Here is a 12375-nt window from a genome sequence, read left to right as displayed (position 1 = left end):
ATCCATGCCCACCCTCTTCTCACCACGTAAATCTGAACTTCTATACCCAATAAACAATAGCTCCTCATCTGACCCCCGCCCTGGCTGGAGCTGACTTTAGGAGGGGCTGGAGGGTATGAGGCCCCTGGGAGATTGCTGTCACCAGGGAGGCAGCAGGCCATGGGGATCCCATGTGAGAAGGAAGGGCACAAACAGGAAACAAATGGAATCATTGAGCAGAAGCGCCTCCCCCTGCACGAGGAGTACGGCGTGCCCACGGAGCCACCTGAGGAGTCATCTCCTCTCCTGTCCAGCTGGAGTCAGCCCCCCGCAAGTGCCAAGCACCCCAATTTGCTGTCCGTGCACCTAACAGCCCTTTGCTGCACCTGTTTCTCACGTTATTGAAGCTACAATCTGCCCGTTCGCTCATGCACACTCACTCCCCTTCAATCCCTTCTCCACCCAGAGAAATCATTTTAAAAGGTAAATATGTTACTCCCCTGCCTCGAACTCTGAATTCCCCTGGTTCTTCAATATGGATAAAACCCAAATGTCTGAGAGAGCCTGCAAGGCCCCGCGGGGGGGCCCGCTCCGGCGCCTCCCCTCCGGGCGTCTCCCCCTCTCGGGGACCCGCGGGATCCCGGCTTCTGCAGGTGCTCCAGGCGCCACCCGCAGGGCTTCGTTCACGGGCTCCTTCTGCCGGCAGGTGCCCGGGCCCCGCCCCCACACGCCCGCTCACGCACAGGGCTGCCCTCCTCTCTAGCACAGCGCTGTTTTAAATTCAGTCTTCTCCGTATCAACATGTGATTGTGTCTTTCTCCGCCGTTAGGTGTAAGTTCCAGGAGGTGGGAGGAAGGGACCGTGTGAGCTGGGTTCCCTACTGCAGCCGCAGTGCCTGGGCTTAGCAAGCATACAAGTATTGACAGCTAAATGCGTGAATCATGTAACCTGCTCTCAAGAAAGTGTCTGAGTCAAATGCACTTACTCGCAGGTGACTAGTAACAACTCAGGTGGTCTTGGAGAGGTGGCTGGCAAAGGGGGTGTATGTTCAAAGGTTTGTATTAGTTTGCTTGGGCTGCCATTGAAAAGTACCACAAACTGGATGGCTTAAGCAACAGGAATTTGTTGTGTCATCGTTCTGGAGCTAGAAGTCTGAACTCAAGGTGTCAGCAGGGCTGGTTCCTTCTGAGGGCCATGAGATTCCAAGTCTCTCCTTGCTTCTGGTAGCCTCAGTGTTCCATGGCTTGTGGAGTGATGTTATCCTTGTGTCTTTATGTCGTCTTACCTCTGTGTGTGCCTGTGTCCAAATGTTTCTGCTTTGTAAGGAGACCAGTTATATTGAGTTAGGGCCCACCCTAATGACCTCATTTTAACTTGATTACCTCTGTAAAGAACCTATCTGCAAATAAGGTCACATTCTTAGGTACTGGGGGTTAGGACTTCAACATATCTTTTTTGACGGACTCAATTCAGCTCATATCAGGGTTGAATGATGAGCTCAAACATCCCCTGGCCAGGCGAGGGTGACAAGTGGAAACAGCCCTGATCACTTCAAACCATCCCAATTTGATGACTTTAAAATGTCCAGAATTAAGTGGCCCCCAATCCTGCCCTCACCTCGCCTGAATGTTGCTTCATTGCAACCTTCCCCACACCCACGTTAGCATCTACACGTGCCTGTACTTCTTTCTTGCACACAACCTGGTCCGGGTATGTTCCCCTCCTTCAGTCCCTTGGTGATGTTGAAAGTCTTCATGGTTAATGACCGACATACTCTAGTAAAAGTAGGATACAGCGAACATGTCACATTAAATTAACAACCTCAATGCAAATTGTGTACCTTAAAAATGGCCAACAGAGGAGGTATCACTTTTACTACCAACTGCCATGTGGACCCCCAGCCCCTCGCCTGGTTTCAAGTATTATCCCTAGAAAGCAAGTTTCCAATGACAGCTCACTTCATGTCTCAGGGACGGAAAGAATCAGGACAGGATGTGAATGTGCTCTTGCCAGAAAGCAAGAATGTCAAGGAGATTGCAGAACAGGACAGAGAAGCCAATTTAAAGGTGCTCCATTGTTCAACCCGCAAAAACTGAGCACGAGAAGAAAGGGGATGAGATGAGGGGGAGGAATAATAATGATAGTTACTGAAGTAAATTGAGGCTGTAGAAAGCCATGAGATCATTACGATACTCAAAAGATAAAAGAAAGTGCATAAAAGATGGCTGTAATAGAAAAGAAGGAGCTTTTAAATTTTGATTTTAATAAAAAGGGAATTGTTCATTTTGTTTCTTCTATCAATTATGTGTCTGTTTATAAAGCAGAGATAGGTTCCTTTCATCTGCTTACTTTCATTTATGGACGCAGAAAAGAAAAACACAGGGAATGGTGAGAGAGCCAAGTAGCCCCACTGTAAGTATGAACTTTAGGAGAAATAAGAATGTCTGATGGGGTGATGTCAGAGGCAGTGAGAGAGAAGGAGGTTTCAATAGTAGGTACAAAGGCAATAAATTAAGCCAAACATCACTAAAAAGGAGAGCTAACAAAGTCAACCCAGTTCCTCATCTCCTAGAAGATTAACTATCTAGATTGCCCTACTAATTGTAACAAAATACAAACAAGGAACGCATAAGATTTACAATGCTAATAGACCAAGTCAGTACACTATAATGGGAGAAAAAATGTACTATGTAATACTGGCCAAGAGCGGGAGGAGTGGGTGGAGGGGCAGGAGGCAAAGGGGGAGGGGGGCAGGAGAGGGGGCAGGCAGGGGAGGGGGCCGCAGGGGGAGGTAGAGAAGCAGCTCATGCTGGTGACAGGTGGCGGCGCAGACTTGAGTCACGAACTGTGCAGCCAGGCTCGTGTCCAGCCAGGATTCAAGTGGTCAAAACGCAGTTCCTAAGATATTGAAACCTCAGGATGGTATAAATATAGCAAATACTGACATCCTGCAAAGGTAACCCAGGAATAGAAGAGGAAAGAGAAGAATTAGAATGAAGCAATAAGAGTTTAAATACATGGTACTAGGCTTTTGTAACTAGTGGCAGTGATTTTTAGTGGCAGTGAAGTGATCAGTTTTGTAATCATTATACTAACTCTTGCATTTGTTTGTTTCTTAGAGGGTTTAAGACATTTAAGAGAATCTTATATCTCAGACTTGAGATTTTAATTAAATGCTTAAATTAGTCTCAGTGTGAACAATATTTAATGTTTGAAAAAATGCAGTTTATTAAATCCATAGCTTTCGTCTAGTAGCTGTGTATGTAGCGTGTAAAGGAAGTGGCTTAATGCTTACATGTAATTATTTTATAAGTTCGTAAGGGTAACAAGCTTTCCATTAAACAGAAATGCCTGAAAGTCCTTTCGACAATGATAGGAGAGGACTGAGGACAGACAGTTAAGGACCCACTGACAGAGTGGATTAGTTTGATCTTTCTAGGTTCTTCATCTTCGCCCTGTTAATCTCTAATAGAGTTAGTTCTTCTGAACCTGTCATACTGCAATGTCACAGTGGACAGAGAGCCCCGAAGCAATGGGGTACAGGAGAGCTTTGATGGATGAGGCAAGGGAAAGTCCAGCACAGGGGACTGGCGGCAGACCCAGCCAGTGGGGAACACTGACGAGTGGTCCTTGGTAGCCAGGGAGCAGTGTGAGCACGGAACAGGGATATGGAGGAAGGAGTCAGAGGAGCAGTGGGAAAGGTGCTAAAGAAAACAGCTTCCACTCTATCAGGCGCGCCGCCATCCTGAGGCCAAGGACCGAGTGGTCTCGGAATTATTTCACAACTTATTCCCACCACCTTTCTATAGTGGGCTGGCCTAGATGGAGACCCTTTGAGACCAAAAATTATTTCCCATGAGCCTAGCCACTCCTGTAGGACAGACAAGACCACAGCACCAGCTTTGCTACCTACCACCATGGGATAAACCATATCCACCCCGGTGGTCTCTGTGACGCCAACAACCCTTAGAACAGCCATCGCTACTTACTGAGAGTGGGAAGATGGTCACTCCTACCCCGGCCACAGCCACAGCTTCGAGACCCGAAGCTCCTATTCTCCTTCTCCTATCCCCACCCTGGACTGTACAGGCCTCCATACCCAGGATGTTCCATAAGTGGATACGAGCTCGGACGAGTGAGTTCGCGGACTCATCCTAGAAAAAGTGCTCCACACCTCACTGCTGAGTATCACTACTGTCATATTCGAAGTTCTCCCCTTGGGAAGCTATGCACTGACGCCAGCATTTAACCCACCCTTCAAAGCCATTCTGGAACTCTTTTTCTGGAATGGCCATCAGAGCTATTGTTGTATCACCCTTGATGTCCTGAATGTCATCAAAATATCTTCCTTTCAATATTTCCTTTATCTTCAGGTAAAGAAAGAAGTCATTGGGGGCCACATCAGGTGAGTAGGGTGGGTGTTCCACTACAGTTATTTGTTTACTGGCTAAAAACTCCCTCACAGACAGTGCCATGTGAACTGGTGTATTGTCGTGATGCAAGAGCCATGATTTGTTGTCGAACAGTTCAGGTCGTCTAACTTTTTCACGCAGCCTTTTCAGCACTTCCACATAATAAACTTGGTTAACTATTTGTCCAGTTGATACAAATTCATAATGAATAATCCCTCTGATATCAAAAAAGGTTAGCAACATCTGTGCAACAAGTTCGTGAACTTAATTGTCAGACGTCACAGAACTAAAAACCCTGGTGTGTGACCAATACTCCTGAGGGCTTGTGTGGTTACTCACATATGTGACAATATGGGTTAGTAAAGGTGACTGTCTCCTGGGTGTCTTACCAGTTTCCTGACAGTGGCAGGAGAATGCTGACCTAGAGAGAGAGGAAAAAGACAATGGGGACATCCTTCCAACCAAATAATAAGAGGAACCTGAGAGGTAGGCATTTAGTCTAGAGAGAGAGACAAAGCCAAAACCCAACTGCTTGTCTTCAGGTGACATGAAAAGATGGGTGCAAATGGACTTGTTACAGGAAGGATTCCAGGTGGTGATTAAGCTTTCAGGGCCAGAGAATCTCACCTTCACCTGCTCTATGCACATTGCCCACCCACGCTTGCACTTTCCAAATCGTACCAGAGCCAAGCTCCTCCTCTTACTGTCTGTGTGACTTTGGGCAAGTTACCTCACCTTGCTGAGCCTCAGTTTCTTTACCTGTAAAATGGAAATAGTAAGAGTAAGGACATCCTAGAATGGTTCTGAGAATTGAAATAACCCTATAATACACTTCATTCATGGTGAATCTATGATGAAGGAAGCTATTATTATCACCCAAGAGTGTCTAAGTGAAAAACATCTGAGTGAACACTGATGAAGAAGGAAATATTTAAATGTGAAGCCAGCATTCCCTTCTTGACCTCGGAATAATTTTCTTGTGTGTGATTCCCAGTGGGAAGCATCAAACCAACTTTAACAACCAACTGCGGCCATTGCACCAGACCAGCCTCCCGCTGTGGGGCTGAGAACTGTCTTTTTATACGGTCCCACCAGCACTGCCTCACTGGGACAATAGCCGGCATTAGAATCAATCTGTTGCAATTGCTCAGTTTTTCAGTCTCCAGTGCACTTCATCCTTATCTTAACCAAACTTCCTAACCACCCTGGGAGGTATATGGGACATCTGCTTTCATCCCATTTGTCAGATGAGAAAACTGAGGTCCACAGAGGTAAATGACTCACCTCAATTGACACAGCAAAGAAGTCTGCGTGAGCACAGAGAAGGGGAACCTCTGTCTTCTACTTTCTAGACAAGTACTCTTTCTGCTGCCGTACCTTCCTCCTAGGACAGGAGACACGACTCCTGTGACTCCGGCAACCACTCCCACCAATTAACCACTAACAAACAGGACAAGTTCAGTACACCAGCAACAGCTCCCACCACAAGCCTTAGGACCTGTGTGATGTCACAGATTACTGACCCATCAGTGATACACACTGTCCTTCAGGCGAAGCCCCCTCACAGGGCTGACCACAGCTATCCTAGGACCCTCCCTCAGCACAGACTCCCTCGGCTCAGTGTTACCGCTGGGCAAGCCTTGGCTCGCTTCCCTCTCTGGGCCTCAGTGTCTCCACATGTGCAATGGGCTCGGCAGGCCTACCTAATGGGATTGTTGTGGGGATTAGCTGGGAGGGGTGTGTGGAAGCACCCTGTCCAGAGTCTGGCACATATGGGTACTCAGCAAAACTTAGATGGGCTTTTGTTAATTGCATATTGTACTGGAACACTCCCTGGACAGATAATGAGAAAAATTAGGTTTGAGTCACTGACTCTGTCACTTGTTAGCTATGTAACTTTGTGTAAATTGGTTAATCCTTTTGGACCTCAGTTTCTTCATTTTATAACACCTTCCTCACAGATAGTAATGAGGGTTAAGTGATGGAATGTACAGAGCTTTTACGAGCTGACAGGGATTCGGGCTGCTTGTGAGGAAGTGTCAGTGAGGCTGTGGGAGGACCAGGCAGGAGAGCAGACGAGTGTCTGTGTGCAGCCCTGTGGCCCAGGAATGAGGCGGAAGAAGAGAGGAAGCAGAGGACGCTCTGCGAGTTCCCTCAGCGTTTGCCAAGTGCAGCGCGAGGTCCAGACGCTGTCCATGGTGCTGGGGGCCGCCGTGATCAAAGTCCCGGTCCTCGTGGTTGGGGGAGGGAGGGGTCAGAAACCAGAAAGAGGGACAGAGGCAAATGAGACCACAAGCCTGAGAATGAGCTCGGACTTGTGGAAGAGACAGGTGCTGAAAACAGAACCAGGACAGGGAGAAACCATGAGTTTCTCATGTACTGGAACACTCCATGTACTGGAAGGAGTTGGTGGGGGGGGGTTGAGGTGAGAGAGAAGCAGAACTGGTTGCTGATGGGAAGGGGTCCCTAAAAGGGTTCTCAGTGCAGGATGGAGCTTGATGGCGACACTGGGACGGGGGAATTTTCTCTGAGAACACCCACCTTACACTCAGGCAGGTAGCTTCCCATGCTTCAGTTCTGGTGTTTATCTTCCTTCCCCTTTCTCCCCCACAACCTGCCCAACTCCCAGGACCCGAGGAGATCCCCAGGCTGTACAGAGGGGACATAGACCTGGACCACTTCAGTGAAGCATACGCACTGCACAGGGAAAGGCATGGGGCCACCAGATGCTCACCCTTCTGGAAACCCCAGACCCCCAGCCGCTCCTACTGCTACTTCCCTCTGTGCTTCTTAGAATGACCCTCCCCCACCTCACTCCCACTTCTGTACCAAAATGCTGAGCTCCTGGGAAAACCAAAGGGAGAGCACAGAGACAATAATGTGACCAAACAAAGAGAGAGAGCGTCATCACTTGGGAATAAAACCGTCAAACGCAATCGCAGGTAGGACTGTTGGCTCCAAGGTTTTTCTCTCCCTTTCCTTTCTTCCTTTATCGAGGTCTGTTATTTATTCAGAAAATGTTCAAAGTCTGTGGTTGTCTAGGGCACAATGTACCAAGTGACGCATGTAAGGGAGGAGAGCAATGCCTCCTTGGCTTCCAAGAAGCTTGACTTCCCGGGGAAGAAAAGATAAGCGCACACAAAAGACCTTCTCTGACTGTTTCTCTGTGAATCAAAGGGCACTTGCTCCCCACTTGGCCCTGGTGCCAACTTCCTGGACCTCAGCCTTCCCCCCTGCCACAGGTGCCATCTCAATTAGGCTCCTGCCCTTCCTCCCCTTGTCAGATTCCAGGACAGTTCTAGAACCAGCTTTCCCACCTGGTCAGGTGAGACCATGAGGGTCCACCTCCAAACACCTGGGCTTTGATCTTTTTCAAAGGTTGGGGACAGCAAGAGAGATCTGGAGGTCCCTAGAGAGACTTGCGGATGGCTAGAAAATAGGATGGACAACATTCACTTCAGTTTGCACCCAGAAGCAAAGACACTGCAAAGGAGCAGATTCAATAACTGCTTGTGTTTTATTGGAAATCGACATGGGGGAGCACGGGAGGCAGTGAGAAGTGGAGATGGTGCTGGGAGACATGCGGACTGGATGTTTATTTAGCTCACACTGCAAGGAGAGAGAGCAGGACTCCCTCCTCTGATTTCCAGCATAGGGTTCCCCCTGTCACTCTCTTAACCCCACTGTGACCCAGGGTTTTGAGGACTGGGGAAGTGAGCTGGGATGTTCCAAGAAGAGCCAGGAGGATGGAGAACTCTGGGAGGAAATTGATTATTAATTCCTGGGCAAAGATGAATATTCCCCCAGCTGGTACCTGGATACCGATTAATATTTCCCCAGCTGGTACTTGGGTATCGATTATTGATACCCCAGATTCCCACAGAGTGTGGCATGGGCCTTGTTCCCCATCCAGTTCCAGGACCTCCACCTCCCCAGGACACACTGGGACTCAGGGTCCCCCAGGGGTGACCTGGCCGAAGTGGCTGTTGAATCCTGTTGATGAGAGACCAGGGTGGACGCTGGGCAAGGCTCTCTCCCTGAGCTCCCAGCACATGAGAACGGGGTGGCTGTCTAGACTGAGGGTCCCGGCGGAGGAGTGAAGCCTCAGGTGAGGGACCTGCAGAGTATGCAGATGACCCTGCAGGTATAGGACCCCCTCCCAGAGGGCGGGCAACAGCACCGGACAGGAAAGACAGTTCTTCGGGCAGCAGTCCCTCCACGTGGTCCTCCGCCGCAGCAGCCATCATCTGCCAAGGATCCTCAGGAGGCCAGGAACCCACGGAGGGCAGCCCCCCAGAAGGGGGCCACCTCTGAACTGCAGAACCTCCTGCTGGTTGGGAGCCATCTGATGGGGACGCATTGGGCTTCAGAAGAACCCTTGCTAAATCATTATCCCCAGGGTCTGGTTTGGGCTGAGGATGTTTGGAGTTGGAAGGGCCAGTCAAGGAAGGTTGTCCAAGCAGAGGCAAGTTGGTCTCCAAGTCTTGGGGAACTTTCTCCTCCGCCACACCGATGCTCCGGGCAAAGAGGCCTTAGGGAAAAGGAAGAGGAGGCAGCCAGTGGACCCAACGCCCTCCTTCACTGATTTCCTGATTCCTTTCGCTTTGAGTCCCTTCACTTCCCCAAAGCCAACTCTTATGTCCCCCAGGGACCCAAGTGTATGCCATCCTGCCTTTACCCCTTCCCTTAAAGGGCCCCCAGACCCCTCCTGCCCAAGGGCCAACACAACCTCCATACCTGAAAGTTGAAGGCAGACCAGGAGCAGGCCCAGAGGAGCCCGGCTCCCCACCACGCAGCCCTGCATCTTACTGAGCTCTAGCATCTCCCTTGGCTCCAAGACAGCCAGCCCTTTATCCTGTTAGTGGGGTGGGGGCAGCAGAAACAGGCTGGGCCAGTGGTTGTGGAGACAATAAATCTGGACATTCCACCCTCATTCCTAATGTGGTCTGTGGCAACAGGTGCCACTTGAATGTGCCAGGGAAGCTGGGTGTTCCCGCCGGGCTCCTTTCCTCAAGCTCCCCGCCCCCACCTGACCCAGGTGTCCTGGCTCAGAGCCCATCACTGGTGGCCAGCCCATCCTTCCCTGGCTCCCTGCACCAAGCACACAGGGACCTTCACCCTTAGAGTCCCAATCTCTTCATTGCCTCTTCACAATAAAAACACTTGGTTCTCGTTCTCTTTGGGATTCAGATCATCCTTTCCCAGCAACGCTTTCTCATGCATCCACATAGGTCCTTTGCCTTGACCCCAACCTGGAGGAGGTTCTAGCATACAGAGGTGGCTCCCATTTGAAGGACTGTCCTAGATGAGACCCTGTATATAGGGAAACAGATCTGGTTCCCATCCTCAAGAGATGATGGTGTAGTGATTGCCTATTGCTGCTATAACAAAACACTACAAACTTAATGACTTACAACACAAATTTATTATCTAACAATTTTGAAGATCAGAAGTCTGGCACCGGCCTCACTGGGTTAAAATCACGGTGTCAGTAGGGCTGCGTTCCTTTCTGGAGACTCTAGAGGAGAATCCATTCACTTGTGTTTTCCAGCTTTTAGAAGCCACCTGAGATCCTTGGCTCATGGTCCCTTCCTCCAAGTTCAGTGACAAAAGCAGCAGGATCTTCTCACATTGCATCACTCAGATGTTCTCTTCCTCTTCCTTCTTCCACATTTAAAGACCCTTGTGATTACGTTGGGTCCACCCAAATAATCCAGGATAATCCCTTTATTTTAAGGTCAGCTGACTAACAACCTTAATTCCATCCGCAAACGTAATTTCCCTTTGCTATGTTACCTAAGATGTTCACAGGTTCCAGGGATTAGGATGTGGACATCCCTGGGCTGGGACACCGTTCTGCCTACCACAGACGGTCAAACGTGTCCGCAGACTATAAGAAATGCTGAGCGAGACAGCAGTTGTTTCCAACTGAGAGGAGGGTGTTTGACTGCTGTTGTCAAGTGAACATGAGTTGATCAGCGTTAAGGCTGGGTGATGGGAGCATAGGGATTCATTAACTATTTTGTCCATTTTTAAGTACATTTGAAATTTTTACAACAAAAAAGTGTTTAAATGCCTTTGTTCTTTCTGTTGCTTCAGGGACACACCCAGACGAGGCTTCCCTGGTTGCATGCAGTCTGAATATTAGCTGTTACTTTTTACTATTCTGTCCTCATCCTGTCCACTGGTGGCTGGCTACTAGAAGAGCGACGAGCTTCTCTTCAGAACAGGCCAATTGGTGGAAAGCAGCAGCCTTTTGGGGTTATCTCTACCAGTTTTGCAAAAGCTTTAGACCTGGACCACACCAGAGACTGGAGGAATTCCCACTTCAGAGTCTGTACCCTCCTGTAGTGTGCTCCACGGAGTCTCTGAGGCGCTCGATTCTTGTCATTGGTTGCAGTCCAAGGGCCAGATGCCAGACCAAGGGTGACTCAACAGTGATGACAAAAACAAGATTGTTCTGGAGCCCTCCTCCATCTTCAGCCAACCCTGCAGGTTGGCTCAGCTGCCCCAGATCATTTCTGATCAATGTAAAACATTTCTGCTGGTTCTGAACTTAGAATTTCAACAATAGTTCTACATTTGGGACCAGCTGACACCATCCCAATAGGAAGGAATGGGTTAAATTTTAGGGTAGGGTGAATTCCTTTGCAGCCAAGCAGAGATTCTGCTTTGGGGTAAGGCCCTGCCTATAACGACAAGCATGTCCACTCTCCCTCCCTTGGGATATGAGAATTTCCTGAGCATCAGCATCTCCTCAGCCCGTCTCCAGGACATAGTCACATGGCCCTAACCACCCTCTCCACTTTCTCTTTCTTCTCCCATGGAGGCCACCTCCCCTTCTCCACTATAGTGCTCTGTTCTCTCTCACTTCCCACAGCTTTCTCTCCAGAACCACAGCAGAGGCAGCAAGAATGTAGAGGTGGGACCCGCCGGGTGGCTCAGGTCGTTGTAGCGCTGCAGTGGGAATGCTGAGGTCGCTGGTTTGATTCCCACATAGGCCAGTGAGCTGCGCCCTCTACAGGTAAGATTGTGAACAATGGCTCGCCCTGGAGCTGGGCTGCCGGGTGTTGCCATGAGCGGCCTGTGGCCAGTGTGAGTGGCGGGCAGCCAACGTGAGTGGCGGGCATCCGGTGAGAGCTGCCATCAGCTGCCGTGAGCTGCCATGAGCGGCCAACCGGCGACTGACTGCCTCAGCCAGGGGGAGCGCAAGGCTCATAACACCAGCATGGGCCAGGGAGTTGGGTCCTCCACAACTAGACTGAGAAACAAGGCTTGAACCCGAGTGGGGGGGAGGCAGGGGGTAGGGAGATGGGGAAGAAGGGGGGAAAAAAAGAATGTAGAGGTGAGAGGATACTCTTGGCTCTGTTCTTCCACTGACTGGGACATTTTTATGTAGGCTGGTGACTCACCACGCTTGGCTACATTCCCTGCTATGCTCTCATCCTCTCTGTCTTTTACTATCTCCACCCCCAGCTCCCAGAATAATGCCTGCCTGTGCTCCTACATCGTCACCAGGAATCTGGTCCAGGTTGTTGTGTCCCAGCTTTCCCAAGGTTCCAGGTATCCCTGAAACCCAGGAAATCAACACTTGGGACTCCCAGCGAGGATGGCATCTAGGAGGTGAGGCAAACTGATGGTAGAGGAGAACAGCTTGGGTGGGGAGAGGAGAAAATAATTAGGACTCTATAGGGAATGGGGAGGACCCAGGTGAATGGGGAGAAAATAGAAATAGAGACTGGATATCCTGGAGCAATGAGAGAGGAGAGAAGTGGGATGAAGGATCTGGGAGACCAGGCAACCTCTACTTTCAGTTCAACAAGTATTTATTACTTTCCTCCTTTGTGGGAGGAGCTGCAAAGTATAAGAGTGATACTGGGCAAACTTATGAATGAAAATAGGGGACACGGGACCTCTAGAGGCATAGGAGAACACCACCCGGGTCCTAAGAGGAGACGCAGGACAAGAAGGCAAAAAATCAACC

At 49.6% G+C, this 12375-nt stretch overlaps 1 protein-coding gene across 1 annotated transcript; it reads right to left on the bottom strand.

Annotated features, from left to right (window-relative positions):
• Positions 1-7911: 7911 nt before the first annotated feature.
• On the bottom strand, positions 7912-9213 carry C2H6orf15 (chromosome 2 C6orf15 homolog). Its single transcript, XM_019717357.3, has 2 exons — positions 9129-9213; positions 7912-8922 (listed from the first exon to the last, which is right to left on the bottom strand). The coding sequence occupies exons 1-2, from the start codon at positions 9211-9213 to the stop codon at positions 8066-8068; spliced, it is 942 nt and encodes a 313-aa protein (XP_019572916.3). The 3' UTR covers positions 7912-8065.
• Between the last annotated feature and the right edge of the window lie 3162 nt (positions 9214-12375).

This window comes from Rhinolophus sinicus, chromosome 2 (genome assembly GCF_057876585.1).
Source record: "Rhinolophus sinicus isolate RSI-liver-muscle chromosome 2, RSI-T2T, whole genome shotgun sequence".
Taxonomy (NCBI): domain Eukaryota; kingdom Metazoa; phylum Chordata; class Mammalia; order Chiroptera; family Rhinolophidae; genus Rhinolophus; species Rhinolophus sinicus.
Note: the sequence above shows the minus strand (reverse complement) of the source record. Positions and strands in the feature narration are given on the sequence as shown.